Here is a 20,292-nt window from a genome sequence, read left to right as displayed (position 1 = left end):
ATGTGTGTGGGGGGTGATTCCCTGTGGTTCAGTGGTTGAGAATCTACCTTGTGGTACAGGGGATACCAGTTCATGGAACAACTAAGCCTGTGTGCCACAACTATTGAGCCCTCGCTCTAGAGCCTGTGAACTGCAACTACTGAGCCCACAAGCCACAACTATTGAAGCCTGCACAGCCTGCAACTACTGAAGCCTGTGCTGTGCAACAAGAGAAGCCATTGCAATAAGTTGGTGCACCACAACTAGAGAGTAGCCCTTGCTTGGCGCAACTAGAGAAAACCCACGAGCAGCAACAAAGACACAGTGCAGCCAAATATAAAGAAAGAAAGATCTCAGAGTGTGACACGGGAAGTTCTAGACAAGGACAATTCTCAGAATGATGTGGAAGCAGTGAAATGCACAGCAAGAAAGGCTAGAATTATGGTCTGGCCCTGATCAAGTAGAAAGCCTATATATCACCTTGCAGTAAGTGGGTCAATGAGTCTATGTGCTTCCAGACATTCAAATACCAGATATATGGCAGTCATGGAAAACTGGGCAAATACATGGTACACCAACTGTTACTATTAGATTTCGGCATTTTCTCCTGCTCAGCCCAGGAGGACAGTATGGTCATTCTTACCACAGTGATGCAAGTAACTGTAATCAGAGTTAGTATCCAAAACATAAGCTTTTTGCAACACTTGGACTAAGCTTTTTCCAGACCTCTTCTTATGAGTGGGGAGGGACCTACTAACTTGTTGCGTATCAAGATTCTCATTAGATGCAGGACTGTGAAGGGGAGCTTTCAGGTAGCTGATCACATTTTAATGCAGAAAGGAGAAGGACTCAGAATATACACTTCTTTAGTCCCTCTGGCTAAGGATTTTGTCCGTCCCCTGTTGTAAGAGAACTGGTCATTAATACCAGATTCACACTTGTCCCTCATGTTTACAAGAAAATTTTAAAATTTAATATCCCTACCAGGCTATGAGATGCATGAAGTTTAGAACTATGACCCTCTTGTACAAGATTATATTCCAGGAGCTCAGGGCATAGTTACTGCTTGACCATTATTTTTTTGAGTACATAGTAAACTCCAGTAGGACACAGTAGCGTGGGTTCAGCTGCTCACAACTACAGCTGATTCTATTATTTGTGATCCTTATGTTCTATAAAGTTGCTGCAAACACTAAACACTGAAAAACTGCTTCTAAGAGAAATACAAAGATGAAGTTCCTTTGAGCCTCCGGTCACATTTTCACCAACCAATCAATCCATCACTTTATGTGTGTTTCTGTTTAAAGATTCTTTGTATGATATAGACTGTTGATTCATTAACATTGAACTCATGGCCCACAGTACCATAACTGAGGTCTGAATGAAGCTTATTCAACACTTTATGGACTTATTTTCTCCATAAAGCACACCATAGCCTTCTTGCATTTAGCAATATGAGACAGCACTTCAGCACTCTTCCGGGAGCCACTTTAAACAGAGAAATCAATAAGGAGCAAAATTGCCAAATAGATGGCACCAAATAAACAAAGAAAGGAAATGTGCTTATAGTATGAGACCTGAAATGCATAGGCAGAAGCAGCACCTTGTTCCGCATCAATTATTTTGCAGTCCTGAGGAGGAAAACAAAGAACCTCTTTGGTGTGATTAAGAAGAGTTATGGACCCAGAAGGCAGTCTGTGGTTACCACTGGGTGCCCTGCAGTTCCCCAAGAACATGGGGCCTGATCAAGAGCTACTTCCATTTGGGGATGGTGACACAAGACAGGAGACATTAGGAAGATGAATGTGGCACGATTTGATTTACAATTTAAACCAAACTGTAAAAAACTTTGTTTAGCTGGTATTTCTCAAACCTTAAAAAAGGCATTTTTAGAAAAAAAAATTAGAAGATTCTATATCACAGAGTAAAAATAAAAAGTAAGAGCACAGTTTGGAAACAGCTTCAGAAGAAGTTCAGAGACATTCAGAAGTGGCTTTTGAGGACAGACAGGAAGTGTTAGAGAACTCTTAATCATGTATCACACTAAATTTTGGATTCTGCTAAAATGATGTGAAATGCACATTTCTTCTCTGATCCCTAGCTTGACAAGACACACATGCTGATATGGTACCCAGGTATGTGCAGGTGAGCTTTACCTGAGAGTAAGGAGAGAGGGGAGACAGTGAGCATCCACTCTTTCTGTGTGTGTGTGTAGACGCCCAGCTGTCAGGAAGGGCAGGAACAGCTCTGACCGCATAGGCTTTACAGCTCAATTCAGTTATTCTGGGTGACTCTGTCTCCACCATCACAGAAGACTGCACAAAACTCCTCGGCAAGCCTACCTCATCGTCTCAGAGCCTTGCCTTAGGCTTCCATGCCTTGTTGGCTTAGCGTAAGACGATCAGCTGCTGCTACCTTCAGGTCTAGTATTTCATCATGAATGAGGCAAATTTGGACCTGATACCCAATCCTCACTTACATTCACCTGTCCTGAAAAAAGGCAAATTACTAAGAGCTAATGTGGTGAAGCAAGGCTGCTCACCAAAGCAGAGGCCATTTGGCTGAGACCTGACTTGCACCTGACTCATGTCTTCTCTGTTCCCATGCCTTATTAAATCATTCCCAAATCCTGACTGATCAAGTGGTTCTCTTGCTTTAGATCTAACTTCTTTGATAACATAAGCACAAAACACTTAATCTTCTCTTTTAACAATTATTTAAAAGCCTACTTACTACACATTGGGGACTGTTCAAGGAGATATTGGGAATATGGCAATGCATAAAAAGGAAATGTTTATACCCCTAGTCATTCATATGTATTCATGTATCTATTCATATACACTATATAGTATATATGAATGTGTGAACTCATACACATTATATATATATACACACACAATACATATATATATATATTTATATATATAGTAATATAGCCCACCCAGTGGCTCTGATGGCAAAGAATCTGCTTGCAATGCGGGAGACCCCTATTTAATCTCTGGCTCCAGAACATCCCCTGGAGAAGGAATGGCAACCCACTCCTGTATTCTTCTTGCCTGGGAAATCCCATGGACAGAGGAGCCTGGTGGGCTACAGTCCATGGGGTCACAGAGTAGGAAATGACTGAGCAACTAACACATACAGTAATACACTAGTGTGACGTTTAAACTGGCACGGCATTGGAACTGACCAGTCAGAAGAGACGCTAGTCATAGTCTTGGAGTGGGGTTCTAGAAGGGCAAGTGGCATTAACCCTTTAGTTGCTAGACTGTAAAGAGATAGGAAACTGGGGGAAGGATGGGGTAACAAAGGATATTTGGAGGGCTCAGGAGAGCAGCTATATACCAACGCATATAGAGTATTCCAATATTTTTAACAACTGATGTGGCTGGATATGAATCCTGGTAATAAGCGCAATGGGGAGAAACTAAATGGTATGACATGACCAAAGTATGAATAGAGAGACTTGTCCCAAAAACGCTGAAAGAAAATACTCAAATTTCAGAATGGGACTTCTTTGGGAGAATGCAATGAAAGAAAATAGGAAGGGAGTAGTAGGTGATTGCAGTATCTTAATATTTTTAAGTCCCCATAATCAACAGATTTTATAACATTCTGTGAAAACAATTTATTCTTAATCTTACTATTTACCTGGAGTGAGTCATGATCTTAAGGTCTTGATGTAAATGATAAGGGTATATAAAAATAGCTGCCTTATAGAAGAAAACAAAATTCAGTTAACATCTGAATTTAATAACACTGGAGTATCAATAACCCCTTCTCATTGACTTCACAGAAGGCCATGGGGTAGAGAGTAAAACTGTAAGTAACTGACAAGAAGCAACAGCAGAAGGCCTCTTCTGAGTGACTTACTGGATTCAGATCTAGTTGGCCTTGGGCAGCGAGGAGCAGACACTGCTCTCAGAGATGTATTCCTGAAGGTAAAAAATTGCATGTTCATCTTAATAGGGCTTGGTTTCTCCCTTTTCATGTTGAAGCAACTTGGACCCAATAAAAGTCACTTTTAAGTAAAATATTTTGAAAATGTGATTTTAAAGAGAATCCAGAGTTTTAAAAAGTATGCCTGGGAGCTATGAGCAACTGTAGAGAAGAAAATGTTTTAGGCCTTGTTTAACATTAATATCATGATTTAAAGTTATCTTGACAAGAAGAAACAAGACACCTCCAAATCCTGTTTCCACACTTAGGGTAAGAATTATAATCAGTATTATTCAGAGTATGTGAACAGCACCTTCTTTCAGCAGCTAGCCAAATACTTAAGGCAAGGTTTCTCAGTCTGAAATTTATCTGAAGAGATGGTTCAGAACTTTAAATTATTTCCCAAATGTATCCCTGATCTTAAAAAAGATTAAGGACCACTGGCATAATGGATGAATTCATTCATTCATGAATTCAGTTAAGTATTTGTGCAATGCTTATTATATGCTAGGTACTAGTCTAGGCACTGGGGGATTTACCACAGAGTAAATCCAATGAGGTGCCCACTGTCATAGACTATTTTCTATAGAGAAGCTTGGAGGGTTGATAGGAGTCAGACACCTGGGTTTAGACACTGGTACTGTAATCTGGAGCAGATTATTTGCCTCCAAGTCTCCATTTCTTCATCTCTAAATGAAGATAAGAGTCATCCATCTGTAAATGTGGATAATAAGATTGGAACTAAAATGATTCAAGAATCAGCACAAAAGCATAAATTCAATAAATGAATAAATGATAAATATTATTAAACTCCCTTCCCCAGGAAGAAGTAGGTGTGGGTCAGAGAGTTATTACTTCATTTTTATACATAAAAAGGTTAAGCTCAAAGTGGTTACATGACTGTGTTAGAGCAGGGAGTGATTAATATAGGTATGACCTGGGCTAGCTAGTTGATAGGTCAACTAGCTCTTAATTTTCTTCTTTTGCATTGCTTTTCCCTAGTGAGAACTTTGCTGGATTCATTAACTTTAAAGAATTACTGAATTATTTAAAAAGAGGTTGGCAAACTAAGGCCCACTGCCTGTCTTTACATGGCCTTCAAGCTAAGTATGACTTAGACATTTTTAAACTGTTGAAAATAAAGAGAATTTTAATATACTTGAAAATTATTTAAATTCCAGCCCCTGTAAATGAAGTCTTATTGGAACACAGGCACACTCATTGCTTAAGCATTGTCTATAGCGGCTCTCACCTTATAGCAGCACAGATGAATAGTTGTGACAAGATACCATATGGCCTGAAAAGCCTGAACTATTTACTATCTAGTCCTTTCCCCAAAATGTTTGCCAACCCCTGATTTAAAATGTCATTTCCTCTGGAAGGAGATACATACCAAATATGTCATACATCTTGGTAATATGACACAACTTAAAATTAAGGGACCAAATGCATCAGTCTGCAAAGGTGAGACATTTTGATCATAGCCCTTAGAATATTTAAATAAGACAACAGCTATCATATTTGAGAATTTTAGAACTATTAAATCATTGGATACTCACAACTCTAAGAGGTAACTTTTTACATATGAAAGAACTGAAATTCAAAGAGGTAGGGAAATGAGTCCAAGGTCATAGAGCTAGTGAATGGCTGAAATACAGATTTGAACAGAAGCCTCTCAAAGAGTGGGACATGACTGAGCACACCTGTACACACACACTATGCTTCTATTTACCAGACTGATGTCACTAACGGACAGCCCAAGAGTTTAAGAAAGATGCTTTGTATTGGTAGTTACTCAATCTTCTCTGCCCTTCCAAAACCTATTCCCTATGGCCAATTTCTTCACTTTAAGAATCCCACTCCCTGCCCTCCCCTCATAAAATGGGGGAAATACCTGCTTGCAAGCTTTATCCTAAGGATGAGAGATAATATATTTACAATGTCTGGCATCCTATAGTCAACAGCTGCTAGTATTTCATTACTGTTGTGTAGAAAATGCTTTTGCAACATGCATGCACAGCAAATCTGCTAAGGTAACTCCGGAGGCAGAGGGGAAGTGGCAGCTGTAAGAGAGAAAAAGTTAAATATGGGCCACAGTCCCTGAAAAGCCTATCGATCAGCCTGAGGTTGCCAATTGCCCAAATTAGGCAGTTTATCTACCTAGAGCGGGTTTCTGCACCCCTGGTGATGGAAAGGAGCAATAAATACTGCTGAAGTTGGGGTGAGGCTATGGTAACCCACCTTGGAAGGTCCGTCTGTTTTTATAGCTGATGGACAGTGCTTGCTTCTGTGCTCAGTATGGACCCTCTGTGAGACTCAGCATCAGCACCAGTGGAGAGGAAACAGCTGGCAATGCAGAAATGGGAGAGGCCGCAGTTGTGAGGTAAGGAAAGTAATTGTAAGTTGCACTCTAGAATTCCCTCTTCTTTGAGGAAGGAAACTGGGGGGACTGAGGTCAGGAAAGTGCATTGCCACTACTTTGAAGCCCTAGGGTTTGACTTGCATTAGGCTTCAGAGCTATCTGGTGGCGGGTATTTCCCCTGGTCATCACCCTAGGGGTTTCTCTTTCCTTGGTGAACAAATACAAAATTGCCTTCATGGTGTGGGTCAGGCACTATGTCCAGTGCTGTAACTGTATTTTCTCCAGTGATTCTCACAACCATCCTGTGAAGTAGGTATTGCCATCTACATGTCATGGATGTAAAAATTGAGGGTGAGAAGGGCTTATTGTTCACTCGCTTAGTTGTGTCTGACTCTTTGTGACCCCATGGACTGCAGCGTGCCAGGTTTCCCTGTCCTTTATTATCTATCTCCTGGAGTTTGCTCAAATTCAAGTCCATTGAGTTGATGATGCCATCCAACCATCTCAGTCGTCCCGTCCTCCTCCTGCCCTCAATCTTTCTCAGGTTCATGGTCTTTTCCAATGAGTTGGTTCTTCACATTAGGTGGCCAAAGTATTGGAGCTTCAACTTCAGCATCAGTCCTTCTAATGAATAATCACGTTTAATTTCCTTTAGGATTGACTGGTTTGATCTTCTTGTTGTCCAAGGGGCTCTCAAGAGTCTTCTTCACCACACAGAGAAAGGCGAAGTGGCTCTAAATCCAGAATAGCACTGCCAGTGAGTATCAGTCAGGATTTAAATCCAATCTTTTGACACGGATTCCACTGCCCTTCCGATTACTCCTAAGTTGCCACCCCTTGGCTGGTGGCTTTCTGGGTATTAACTTATTCAATGAATATTTATTGAGAGTTTCTACCAATGAGCACAACACAGTGTCTTAGAGGCAGGACACGTGGCAGTAAGATCCAGATGCAGGAGGGAGGGTGAAGGAGAATGGGAATGGGGAATGACAGTTAATGGGTATGGGGTTTCCTTTCAGGACGCTGATGACACTCTGTGTGTGTGCTAAGTCGCTTCAGTCATGACTGACTCTTTGCGATCTTATGACTATAGCCCGCCGGGCTCCACGTAGACAATGGTGATGGTTGTACAACTCTCAATGTCCTAAAAGCCACTGAACTGTACACTTTAAATGATTGAATTTTATGATACGTGAACTATATCTTATTAGTGGCTCAGACAGTAAAGAATCTGCCTCCAGTGCAGGAAACTCAGGTTCGATCCCTAGATCTGGAAGATCCCCTGGAGAAGGGAATGGCTACCCACTTCAGTATTCTTGCCTGGGAAATCCCATGGACAGAGGAGCCTGGAGGGCTACACTACAGTCCATGGGGTCACAGTCAGTCATGACTGAGCATCTAAGACTTTCACTTTCAAAGTTGCTTAAAAAAGGAAAGAGAAAATAAACATACCAAAAAAGGATATACTCCATAAGATTAGAATAGAAATAGAAGTTTTTATATTCAAAAAGAATATAACAGAATTATATTATAATTTGATTTTGGTACGTTACAATAAATTATAAACATAAAGATAAAACAAACAAAAAAACACTAGATGCAGAGTGGCTTTACACTGTGCCATTGCACTATTGTGACTAAAACATGGGATTTTTGCCTTTTTCCCACTTCTTGTGTAACTCCTGTGGGGGTTAGATAAGGTTCAAAACTGAATTTGTTTGTATAACATACCAACAAGATGGATTCAACAGGAAAGTGTTAGTGCCTCTTAGTTCTGGTCTTGCACTAAGTGTTGTACAAAGGAAACAACTTGCAACATTTTGGACCTCACTTGTCAGATGGGAAGGATGATTCCTCTATGACTTGGGAGGCCAGGTCTAAATGCATAGGGGCATATACAAACTTAGAGTTAGATGCTCCCATCTGAACTAAAATGCAAGTGGTTCTTGTCTTGTTCCTTTCCTCGAGTGAAAGCCATAATAATTAGTCTTTCAATTTATTTCCTAGTTTTAAATAATCTGATGAACTACATACAGTAAGCCACCCATAACATCAATAAACATAACTTAATTAAACTGCAATTTTAAAATTGTAACTTAGGAACAAGAGGAAAAAATCAAATAAGCTGATATTAGGATCTGACTTTAAAGATGCTTCTAAGTCTCAGATTGTATTCTTAGAGCAGTACCTATTCAGCCTTATCTCTGATAAATTTCTAACCACATAACCACTAAGCACATAGGATTAAGAGAAACAGTATTAAAAAGATAAACCCAAGGTGCTGAAAGATCTAGATATGCTTTCTAAATCATTACATAAAGCAAAAATTAACTTTAATATGCATATACTAAACTTACTAAATGAGGCACAAAGATTATACAAGAAAAACACATTTCCAAAAGGTTGAAAACCTTTTGGTTTTCTGGTTGGAGCAAATTATTTAATTTATAAATAAGTGGTTTTTCCTGTTTCAATTAATCTAAAGGTTACCATATATAACTAAAGTTCCTTAAGAATTTACTGTCTCTCAAGGTTCGGCATGTAAGTAGATCATGTCCGTGTATACTTTAAAGTTTACAAAATTCACTGATTGAGATCATGGCTGCTGTCTATATTAGGGCTTACTAGGACAAACACCATTCGCTGACTTTGGAAATGTTTATTTTTTCTGAGCTGACACATTTCTAAGGAACACTAAACCATATGAATGAAAGACCTCTCACCATTTCAAAGGGCTGAAGTCCTAGGGGTTGAAAGAGGATGCGTTCAAAGAGTTAACAGTTCAAAGAGCTGTATCTCCTTACAGTTGTTTTTTAAAGTAAATACTTAGTGTAAGAAAATATCCAATGCTTGCTGACAGTCAGGTGTTATTTAACATTTGTGTACATGAGCTCTAGAGAGAGACCCTGATTTCCAATTCCCCCCCCCCCCCCCCGACAGACACACAGATGAAGGGAAGGGACAGAGTTGGGACAATCTGGCTAAAGTCACACTAATAAGTGTCAGAGCCAGGATCAAATGTGACTCTCAAATAATGTGGATGCCAATAACTGGGGGAACCTTGGTAAGATGCACATTTTGATTCCATAGTTCTGGGGTAAGGCCTGAAGAGTATGCATTTCTAAGAAGTCAATACTCTTGATCCACAAAATTGAAGTAGTAAGATATTATAAGATGCAGTAACAGGCATCTGGATGCCTCCATATTCTTTCTGCTCTAGAGTACAAGCACATTTGGTGTAGAGGGTCTGAACCAGGAGCTTCAGTTTAGATATGTCCTAAGCTATACCATGGGATTTTGTTTCAGGCAAAGTTGTGATCATGTCCAACGCCCTTCTCTGACATTTGACATCTCTCTAGTGGAGCATTTCATTGCAGGGTAATTTATTCCTACTTGGCTGGAACATATTTTTTATATTTTTTCTAGCATGTAGTAGACTGCTTGGATTATTGCCAAAAGCTGGGCACCAAGTTCCTATGCCTCTCTTCCTGGGCCCACAGTTAGTCTATATTCCCCACCTCCTGACCTTGCTGTTAGGTGTAGCCAATGATTGAGTTCTAAATAGTGGAATATGAATGGAAGTGCAATGTGTCACCTCCAGGTCTGGCAAGTCCTCCGGGTTCTTCCCCTTCTGCCAGCTTGAAATGGAAAAGTGTGTATCCTTTGAGAGCCATGGGGCTTCCCTGATGGCTCAGAAGGTAAAGAATCTGGCTGCAATGCAGGAGACAGGGGTTCGATCCCTGGGTCCAGAAGATCTGCTGGAGAAGGGAATGGCTACCCACTCCCTATTCTTGCCTGGAAAACTCCATGGATGGAGGAGACTGGTGGGCTGTAGAGTCCATGGAGTCACAAAGAGTTAGACATGACTGAGCAACTAACAATTTAAAAGCCACAAGTTGAAGATGATGGAGCCACAAAATTGAAGGAGTTTAGATCTCTGAATCAGGACTAGGAGTGCTTGCTTACCAGTAATATCTGTTCAGTCTTTATGTGAGAAATACATTTTTCAATGTGTTTAAGCCATTAAGCACGTTCATTGTTATTTGTTACAGCAGCCAGCATTATTTTAATATATAGATCCTTAGGAACTATTTACTAAATGAGTGGAAGAAGTATAGCATTTCTCGGTACTGTGATCTTGCTCACTGACTCAGGAAGAAGTAGAGAATTTCTATGCTATAAAACTACATGACAGAAAAATGGGCTCACAGATAAGCATTTAGTTTCTCCTGCAAGACCCTCCACAATGTTAATACAGAGCCTATTTTGGTGTGCTTTGGCACTTGATAGGGCAGCAATTGCCAAAGTCTGTGCAGTTCTCTAGGTAGTATAAGTTTATCATATTCAGATTGGCATTTTCTCAGTGTTCCCAAAATCAAACACTTTAAAAGCTGTTTTCTTGTTCAGTTTTGTTGGAAGGAGGAATTTTTACTTAAGAGGTGGACAGTGAATGGGAGTGAATGGATAGTTGGGTAAAAAACTAAAATCTCACACCTATAATTTCAAATGAACAATTATCTCCCATCCCCAAATATTTTCACAGTCCCTGAATGACTGATAACCTCTGCTGTTAATTCCTGAACTTGGTCCTTCCCTGGAACTTGGCTAACTCAAGAGCAACATAAATAAAAAATGATAAAAAAAAATCTGCTTTGGAGGACATAAGAGGGAATGTGAAAATCAAGCAGCTGGGCAAACACAGTTAAACCAAAGAGTTCCAGCTATAGATGTCAAGGTCATCTTCAAACAATCTGCAATCCACAGGATCTGGTGAGGAGTCCAGGCTGCCTTAACCTGCCTCGGCCTCTACTTCTTCATCAGTAAGATGAGAGCGTTCAGTGGTTCTCTACTCTTGGAGAACCAATACCCCCTTTTCATATAAAATTTTAAAAACCTACTTTTACTACAAGAAATAAAATTCATAGAAAACATGACCCATCTATGTTTAAAAAGTCAATGATGTTATAATTCATAACTAGTATTTCAGAGTGAAAATGCCAGACACATCTGAACTAGGAGACATAATGAAACAGTCAAATGCTTCATATACCTACTTACAGAGAACAAATCTGGATTTTAAAGATGCAAAAAACCACAGGGCATCATATCCAAATAATAAGAGAAAAGGTAGAATGAACTAGTCTTAAAATTAATAAAAGGAAGAGGAGAATAATGTGAACTGAGGAAGGGCTCATAACCCAAATCAATTAACAGACTGCTAAAATAGAGAATATTAGGTAGAACTCGGCCATATCTGTAATATGAAGCCACAGAAAGATTTTTATGCTGTGATATGGGGTGAGGCAGTGAAGTAACACACAGAACACATCTTTTATCTTGGTAACTCATGTGGACAGAGAGGCACATATTCATTGAACTTAAAGATCTTGCTGATGGGGTGGGGGAAAAAGGCTGGATTGGAAAAAGAATCAATAATTTCCACAACAGAGATTATCCTGCTTCTATGTAAGATGGCATAAAGGGAAGTATTTTCACAATAGATTTCAGTAAAATTCAATGACAGCCTCACATTTCATGTGTCTCCAACTAATTCTAATCATTTATGCAAATGTTTACTATCTTTGTTAATAAATGAGTTCCTCTTACAGTTCCCTCCTAGTATATTCTCCCAACATCTAATTAGAGAAAAAAAGCAAAACAAAACAAAAAAAGAAATAAACATCTGGCCAGCAGACATGTTTGTTCATTTTTTAAAACTCTAGTTTTTTTTTTTACAGAAAACTAGGAAATGATAGATGTACTAGTAGCAACTATTTTAAAGAACTGTTAGGACAATTTTTAAAAATGTGTCTCACAGGTGAAAATTAAGATGTTTGTGTATTATTTCTCAGACTGTCAAGGAATACCAGGATAGTACCATGGGAAGGGGGAATTATTTTCTGCAAAAAAGCTATATTGAGAGAGATTCAATGAGAATCTCATGTTATATAATACCATTAGTTACAGGTCTTAAATATGCAAGAGAACAATAATGCACAAGTGAAGCCTAATGGACCTAGCATCTTCATGGGACCACAACCTAGCAAGAGAGCCTTTAAAAGAAACTTACATTTATTATGTGTCATTTTGATCAGCACATCATACAATCATTAAAAGGAACCTTAGCCATTTCCCCTTCAGGGAAACATCACTAATTTTATAACAAAATTTTGAGAAAATACAATTTAACATTAAAGAACTTTTTGAATAAGCAACTTAGTGTTGACGTTCTATATTAATTATTTTTTATAAGAGCATGAGCTTTGCAGTCAGACTTGGATTTGAACCCCAATCCTACAAATGAAGCCCCAATCCTTTGGCCACCTGATGCAAAGAGCTGATTCATTTGGAAAAGACCCTGATGCTGGGAAAGATTGAAGGCAAAAGGAGAAGGCGGCAGCAGAGGATGAGAAGGTTAGACAGCATCACTGACTCAATGGACATGAATTTGAGCAAACTCTGGGAGATAGTGAAGGACAAGGGAGCCTGGCGTGCTATAGTCCATGTGGACACAAAGAGTCGAACACGACTTAGTGACTGAACAACAACAATCTCCAATTCAGCATGTAAGATAACATATGCAAAGAGTTTAGCAACATTAGAGGCACAAAGTAAATCGCCAAATGTTAGTTATTATTATTTCTAATCAAAGCTATGCATGTTTTATGAATATGATTACATTTATTCCTCTTAATTATTCAATCAGTATTATTATCCCTGTTTAATACATGAAAACAGTGAAATTCAGAAAATGCTGAGAAACATGCCCAGTTCTAAATTCAGGTATGTCAGAAGCCAAAGGACCAATGCTGTTAACCACCATGATAAATTCTTGTTGGGAGAGAGGAGGGGAAGTGGGAATTAAGAGTCTCTGTGTGTGCGTTTGTGGGATGAGAGACTCAGGAGTTTACTATGAGAATTAGACCGTTTTCATGTTGATGGAAATTCTAAAAAGTAATCAGTGTTCATGTTCTGAATTATCTGGATAAATGCCTTAAAGCCAAATATGTTTCAGAGCCCTGGTTTGCATCATTTAACTTGCGTGTTAAAGCCAGGCTCTGCTTTAGTTGTGGAAGCTTATGGAGAACAGAGACTAATTTAACAGGGGAATGATGTACTGAAGCTACATGAAGATCAAACACCACCACTATGTGCTACACAAAGAAATGTTACAGTTTGAACAAAGAGGGGGAGAACTGAGTCACCACACACATGGTAGGAAGGGCACGCTGAATACATAACCTGAGTTAGTACTCAGTACCGTAATCATTTCACAGCTTCATCTTGGCAAAACACTGTCATCCCCCACACTTAGTCAGTTATTTTAAATTGCATTAGTTTTATAGTTTGTGTCTGATCTGTAAACTTTTGACTTTATACTTGTGCAAGAGCTATAAGCATAAGGCATTTATATGTAACTTTATATATACATAGATAACACTACAATAAATAAAGGAAATAAATAAATAAATAAAAAAACTGAGGAGCTAAGAGAATTTTTCTGTATTAAAAGGGGATGTGTGTTATTCGAGTTTGAGAAACACTGCTCTACAGGGCATTGCTTGTGTGTTTGGGCTTTGGCAGCACTTAACCTCTATCACCACATACTTCAGAGGATTTGTTAAGAGGATTAAAAGAGATAAGGAACGTGTGAATGCCTGGCCTGCAGAAGGTATTATTACAATGATAAGTTCTGTCTCTTTTACTAGAAACAGAGACAAAATGGAAGCTAAATATAGTCTAGGCTCTTTAAGTGTGGTCTTTCAACCAGGAGCATTGATATCATCTAAGAGCTTGTTAGAAATTGAGAACTGGGGACTTCTTCAGTGGTCCAGTGGTTAAGGTTCTGGGCTTCCAAGGCAGGAGGCAGAGGTTCAATTCCCTGGTCCGGGAACTAAGATCCCACATGCTGTGTGGCATGGCCAAAAAAAAAGAAACAAAATCCCAGGCTCCACCCTGACCTACTATATCAGAATTTGCATTTTAATGTATTCCCGGCTGATTTAATATATGCACATTAAAATTTGAGAAGCACCAGCCTAGGTCTCCATAGAGTAGGTTGACAATAAAATTTACTTCATTTTATACTGCTCTGTAGGCTAATTTAAGTGATTAGAAAAATGCCAGGTATAGTGGCCATGAAAGAGTGTCCTAACCCTGGGGTTCAATATACACATTACCATTTTACTAACCAGCTCTTAATGGCTGTATTTGTATAGAGGGGGACTCTCTTTAAAAGGGATCTAACTTCTAACTCAGAAAGAACAAAATATATTTTTAAATAAAAAATATTCAAAACTTCTGAGTTTTGAATAAACAAATCTCAAGATCACATCAATCAAAACTTTGTTAGGTCTCCTTTGCCCAATAACATTAAAATCATTTACATATGTTCATTTCTTGTTTAAATGTTTTGGTCCACAACATCTGGTTTGACAAAATCTTGGCTCAGTTTATGATGACTGTGTGATTACACTAACAAAACACACCACCAAAAAAAAGATATGATTGTATATACAAAATGTGTTGGTTTTAACTGTTCAACAAAAATAATAGCTCACATTCAGCAGTTATGATTTTGTCAATGTAATTTACCTAGAGAATATTTATACTTTTCATCTTGAACTCAGACTTTGTTCATGTTAGTTGCTCAGTCATGTCCAACTCTTGACACCCCATGGACTGTAGCTTGCTAGGCTCCTTTGTCCATAGAATTCTCAAGAATACTGGAGTGGGTAGCCATTCCCTTCTCCAGGGGATCTTCTCAACCCAGGGATTGAACCTGGGTTTCCTGCACTTCAGGTAGCTTTTCTATCTGAGCCACGAGGGAAGACCTGAACTCAGAGACCCTATACATTTAAGTCATGTTGTACTTAAGATTCAGAGATACTGTTCTTAGAAACACAGAAAACAAAGTTAGTAACTAATATCCAAGGGAGTCACTAATATCTAAAAAAGACCTTGATACCATCTTTTCAAGGGCTATTTTGGTAAAAATCAAAGCTTAAACTAGGCTATTTATTGCTTAATGTTCTCTACATATGGGCCATTTAAACCACATTCAAAGAATCCATTTAAACCACATTCAAAGAATGTAAAACAAACCAGATTACTGTGTGTAAATATAAATATGTATGTAGATACAGATATACATGTATAAATGGTTAGACATTCTAGGTAATCCTTATAATCTGTGTTTATGACATGACCTAGATCACAGTTAAAACCCTCCTTTATCCTTCACGTTCTTTGGCAATTGCAAACCAAGAGTCTATCTCATGCTATGAGGTATACTAGCACCTACCTAGGTGAAACACTCCAGTGCTTGTTGATTATGATGACTATAACCTAGGAGAACCACAATCTGAAAGTCACTGGCTAACTCTAATCTTAGAGGCTTACATGCTATCTTGTAGTACTTTTTGTCCTTAATACAATCAATCCCTGTTACTATAACCATAAAAATTTTCTCTTTCCAGGGCAAATTTCAATAATTTCTGTTCATGTATTAAGCAATTTAAACTATATACATACATACACAGACAATGTACCAGGGGAAACACCAGGAGTGATTTTTTTTAGCTCACACTGAACCTACATTTTCTGGCTTTCCTATTAACTGTGGCAAAGGAAAGATTAAACTGTTACCTATAAATAATATCTAAGCAAAGAGAAGACAGACAGAAACAAGCAACCCACGCTTTGCTACTACAGTGATTATATCCATCTCTCTCTAGAAATGAGAGATTAAATCATTGTGAACTTCAGATATTTAATAACAAATCTATATCCATTTATCCTAAAAAGTAATCTAAAAATCCTCTATTAGTCTCAACTATTATGGAGGGTTTACTTTAGAAAAAATAAATATAACGGAGCATCAGCCAAGGAAATAAGATATATATTAAATAAAGAAAAACAAATCTTTAAGATATGAACCACCTGGTCTCTAAACCTTGAGTCTAATAAATACTGAGCTTTTCTCAGAAGGTCTTTTTGCCATCAAGAAATAGCAAAATAGATTAGTTAAGAATGAATATAGATGAGTTAGGAACCCAAATATATACTGAAGCAAGAAACATACTTATTTTAAAAATCATTTTATGTCTTCCATGAACTAATTAATAAATTAACTTAATAGTCTATAAGTAGGTTCTTCCTCAATTCAACTAGCATTTGGCATGACAGAAATTAAATTAAATTGAGGACTTGAGGATGCCTTGAATTAATATCAGATGCTAGGGGTCATCTTCACCCATTTATTCTCTAATGTGTGTATCCTTGAAAGTGGTATGTGTCATCTAGGCAGATATACTCTGAACATTACTTTCTCATTTCAACATCAAAGTCACTATGTTCCCCTCTTAGGATTTAGTACATTGAAAGAACTTCATTACATAACATTTCAGACAGCTATATAAAAGCATGAACTTGGTCCAATACCAAATTCAGTTTCACTGAGAAGAGCAACCTTATCTTTAGTCATCATTAAATTATTAAATGCAGTTGATATGTATATAGCCCCATATCACCTTTACACTCTAGGACATCATTTGAACATTCTTGCTTGTTATTAATCATGAATATATTGCTGTGAATATAGCAAAGGGACATCTTTTATAAATTATTGCCTACAAGAAATTGTAAAATTTGGTTCTTTCCAAACAGCAAAATAGCTTGCACCCTTTAAGGAAATGATTCAGGCCAGATGCCAACGTGAGGTAGCCAAGTCCAGCTATAACACAGAAAAGTTGGTGTATTTTTACAACTAGTACTAGTGAAACGCCACCTCAAATACGATCTAAGAACTGACTGGAAAAGATGAAGCTAATTTTTCAGATTTTTAAAAGTCAAGGCTCAAAGGATTGAAGTACTACTGTTTGAGATGAAACTTAATACCAGACATTTGACTGGCTGTCTAGACCTGATGACATAGGGAACATAACAGGAAGTCCTTAACAAACAAGATTATATGGAAGGAACAAGTGGTTTTGATTACTGGCACAAGGCAGATGTGTCCATTACATGCAAAAGGTAAGACTGGTTTTCTGAGAAATGTAAAGGCCCTTCTTGTTTACGCAGGAAAATAGAGGATGGGATTAACACAACTACAGGGGCATTTCTCTATCATAAATGAAAAACAATGTTTCTTTTCTCTCCACTGAAGAATTAATTTGGACCTAAGGGAGTGCGACCCTTGGAAGCATCAATCCTGAGCACATTAGAAGAATTCTAATTTTTTTCCTCCGAACTGCCAGTGTACATGATGGGGTGAGGAAGATGGGGGGGTGACAGGGGGAGGTGCGGTGAATGCAGGCATTAAAAGGAGTATGAAGAAACCCAGATGGAAATGATGTCAGTGTGACCTTCGTTCAAGAAGTAACATTTAAAATGGCCAACACATGCCTCTCGCTTAAGTGTAGGCTGGAGGAAGAGTAGGCCAGAAGACGCCTGGACAAAATAGGAGGGGATCCTAAGGGTTGGGATTCTGCACTAACAACTCTTGTTCCAAGAAAAGGGAAGTCACTCAAAATGTGCCAAGGACAAGCGGAGTGTCCTGTAGCACTCCCTCAAGGATATTTATTCTCATTGAAAAACTAACTGAAGACATCCCACCGCACAGCATTTTTCATCCAAAGATATCAAAAGCCCTTTCTGAATGCTATCCTCATGATACCTCTGTGAGGTAGCTAGCATAATTCAATTTTTAGTCAAGCTAAGGCACAAATAGAGCCTGAGTTGCAAAAGTGGTCTGGCGTTTTGTTCATGTCAACACACTTCCTTCATATTGACGTAGGCAACTCAAGACACACTGCTAGGAAATGTCCTCAGAGGAAGTAGACCTAAGAGCCAAATAAAATCATTCACAACTCTGGGAAAACAGCGCTCTCTCTAAAGCTCACTGATGGTGTCTCAGGAGATACCCTCTACTAAGATTACTAATATGTGCTGTTGAATATGGACACCAAACCACATCTGATGGTAGGAAAAAGGCTGAAGGAACAGTCTTCTTGTTTTCCCTCCACTGTTGAGACCAGAACAGGGACAATCTTAAATCATACAAGCTCAGGAACTTTAGTCCTTAAGTCTTTGTCTCAACTGGTGCAGTAAAATTCTAAGACCTGTATCTTGCTAATGATTTCTGACATTTTTGATGAGATACATTTTTTTCTACATCCTTGATTCCAGATGATTCTCTTCTATCCTCACCAAATTATCTGTAATAAAACGTAATGCCAGGATCTGAAGCAAACAATGCATCTGGTCAGCATACATTGGTTCTATATATTTTGAGAAACACTTGCATACACACAGAAGGCGTGCAATGTGAGAGGGATGATGTGAATGATATTGTGGCTTGTCTAATGCAGAATCCAGTGTCCTTCCAGGAAACTGAAGATACTCAGAAGTTGCTCCCAAATTGCTATTAACAATCCTCCAAAAGTGGACATTTTCATTTGATACAAATATACAAATTTAAAATAAGTGTACAGTTCAGAATGGCCTACCATTTTCAGATTGCCTATGTGCCAGAAAATATACAGTCAATAAAAAAATACCAGAGAGGTGGGGGACAAAAGGCTCTCTGGAACTGTACAGCAAAAATGAGCATCGCTTCAACAGGTAGTGGATCTGCCGAGAAAGTGGAGTCTTTAGAAACCAGGAGCGCTGAATGACAGCAGGTCACAAATCTGGTGATGGAAGATAAGACGTATAGTAAGGCCCATTTTCCTGCAGAAAGGAAAAAGGACAAGAACATTAAATACTAAGATCAATGTAACTGGGAATATAAAAGAAAGGGATTTAGAGTCAATGATATAATCTATGTGAAATGTCCAGCACATGCCTGGCCCTGAGCAGGCTTCAGCCAGCACAGCAGTTCCACTGGGGTCAGTCAGAACTGCTATAATGTAGGCAGAGGTAATCAGGATAATGATACTTAAAAATATTACCATTTATTAACATTCAATATGCCAGACACTTAATCAGCACTTTTCTTTCATTATCCTTTTATATCCTCACATAACGCCATGAAGTAGGTAACATCCTCATTTTACAGAACAGCAAACTGAGGGTCACACAGATTAGGTCACCGAGCTGGCAACCAAAACAGCCTGAATTTAAATCCGTGTCTACCCAAATCTAAAGCCCAGATTCTTTCGTATTAGATTGTGTTGTCCTGCTGTGTGCTCAATCTTTGAGATAAGAAACAAAAATTCTCCTTGAGGAATTTAATAATCATATTGGCAGAAATGAGCCTCTCCATGACATGCCTGAGTGGCAAGGCTTTTAACAAGGACAGTTTTTAGGGCATTCAAGTTCAAGATGGAGAATCAAATGCCAGAATTTTATTGTCAAATGCAGAAAGAAACAAATCAGTGTAAGGGGAAAGTTTCTTGGCTAACTTTATCCTAAAAATCAAGACAGTTAGTTTTATGGTAGCTGGACTCTAAATTAGACTAATGAGACTTAAGATACATTTCCTGTTATTAAAGTATTACACACAAGTAACTTTTGACAAGTAACTTTTCTAGTAAACTATAAACAAAAAATGCTTAAAGTAAGGTAACAATTAGATATGAAGAATGAGGTAGGGTGAAAACAGCATTGCTTGAAGGTATATTTACATTATAGTTCTGGAGCATTAAATCTATTCAGTCTTAAACACAATAGGAAGGTAACCGTTATTTGAGTGACTAAGTCAATCAAAAGCTCTGTATTCTTCAGAGCAGATGCTTTGGAGCAGAAATTCATCTGGGACCATAACCAAGAAAACAAAGAGAATATCTAGGAAAACTTTCTTTTTTTTTAAACTTTCTGATTATAAACCTGACCAGGTAGCAAAAAGATTAAAAAAATTTTTTGGTAGAACCAAATCTGAAGATTGGCTACATTTTGGGATACTTGGAAAAAAAAAATAATGGAAATTTTTTTTTTGTATTTTAGAATTTCCTACCAAGATCTGTTATACTAACCCCACCAGTATCCTCACTATGTACAGATGCTATGCT

At 38.3% G+C, this 20,292-nt stretch overlaps 1 protein-coding gene across 7 annotated transcripts in view; it reads right to left on the bottom strand.

The window, feature by feature from the left end:
* GDAP2 (ganglioside induced differentiation associated protein 2) overlaps positions 1 to 20,292 on the bottom strand; it is a 99,983-nt gene that overhangs the window by 21,691 nt on the left and 58,000 nt on the right. For 6 of the 7 annotated variants that reach the window (XM_081492958.1, XM_081492962.1, XM_081492956.1 and 3 more), the window contains one exon: positions 18,543 to 19,012. In XM_081492958.1, coding sequence (XP_081349084.1) covers positions 18,965 to 19,012 — 48 coding nt within the window. In that variant the 3' untranslated portion in view covers positions 18,543 to 18,964. Of the gene's footprint in view, positions 1 to 18,542; positions 19,013 to 20,292 lie in introns of those variants that run through there. The other variant, XR_014054595.1, reaches the window with a different exon arrangement.

The sequence above is a fragment of the Giraffa tippelskirchi genome, chromosome 5, assembly GCF_054371585.1.
Source record: "Giraffa tippelskirchi isolate mGirTip1 chromosome 5, T2T-mGirTip1v1.2.pri, whole genome shotgun sequence".
NCBI classification, from domain to species: Eukaryota; Metazoa; Chordata; class Mammalia; order Artiodactyla; family Giraffidae; genus Giraffa; species Giraffa tippelskirchi.
The sequence above is the reverse complement of the archived record's forward strand: the minus strand, read 5'-3'. Positions and strand labels throughout refer to the sequence as shown.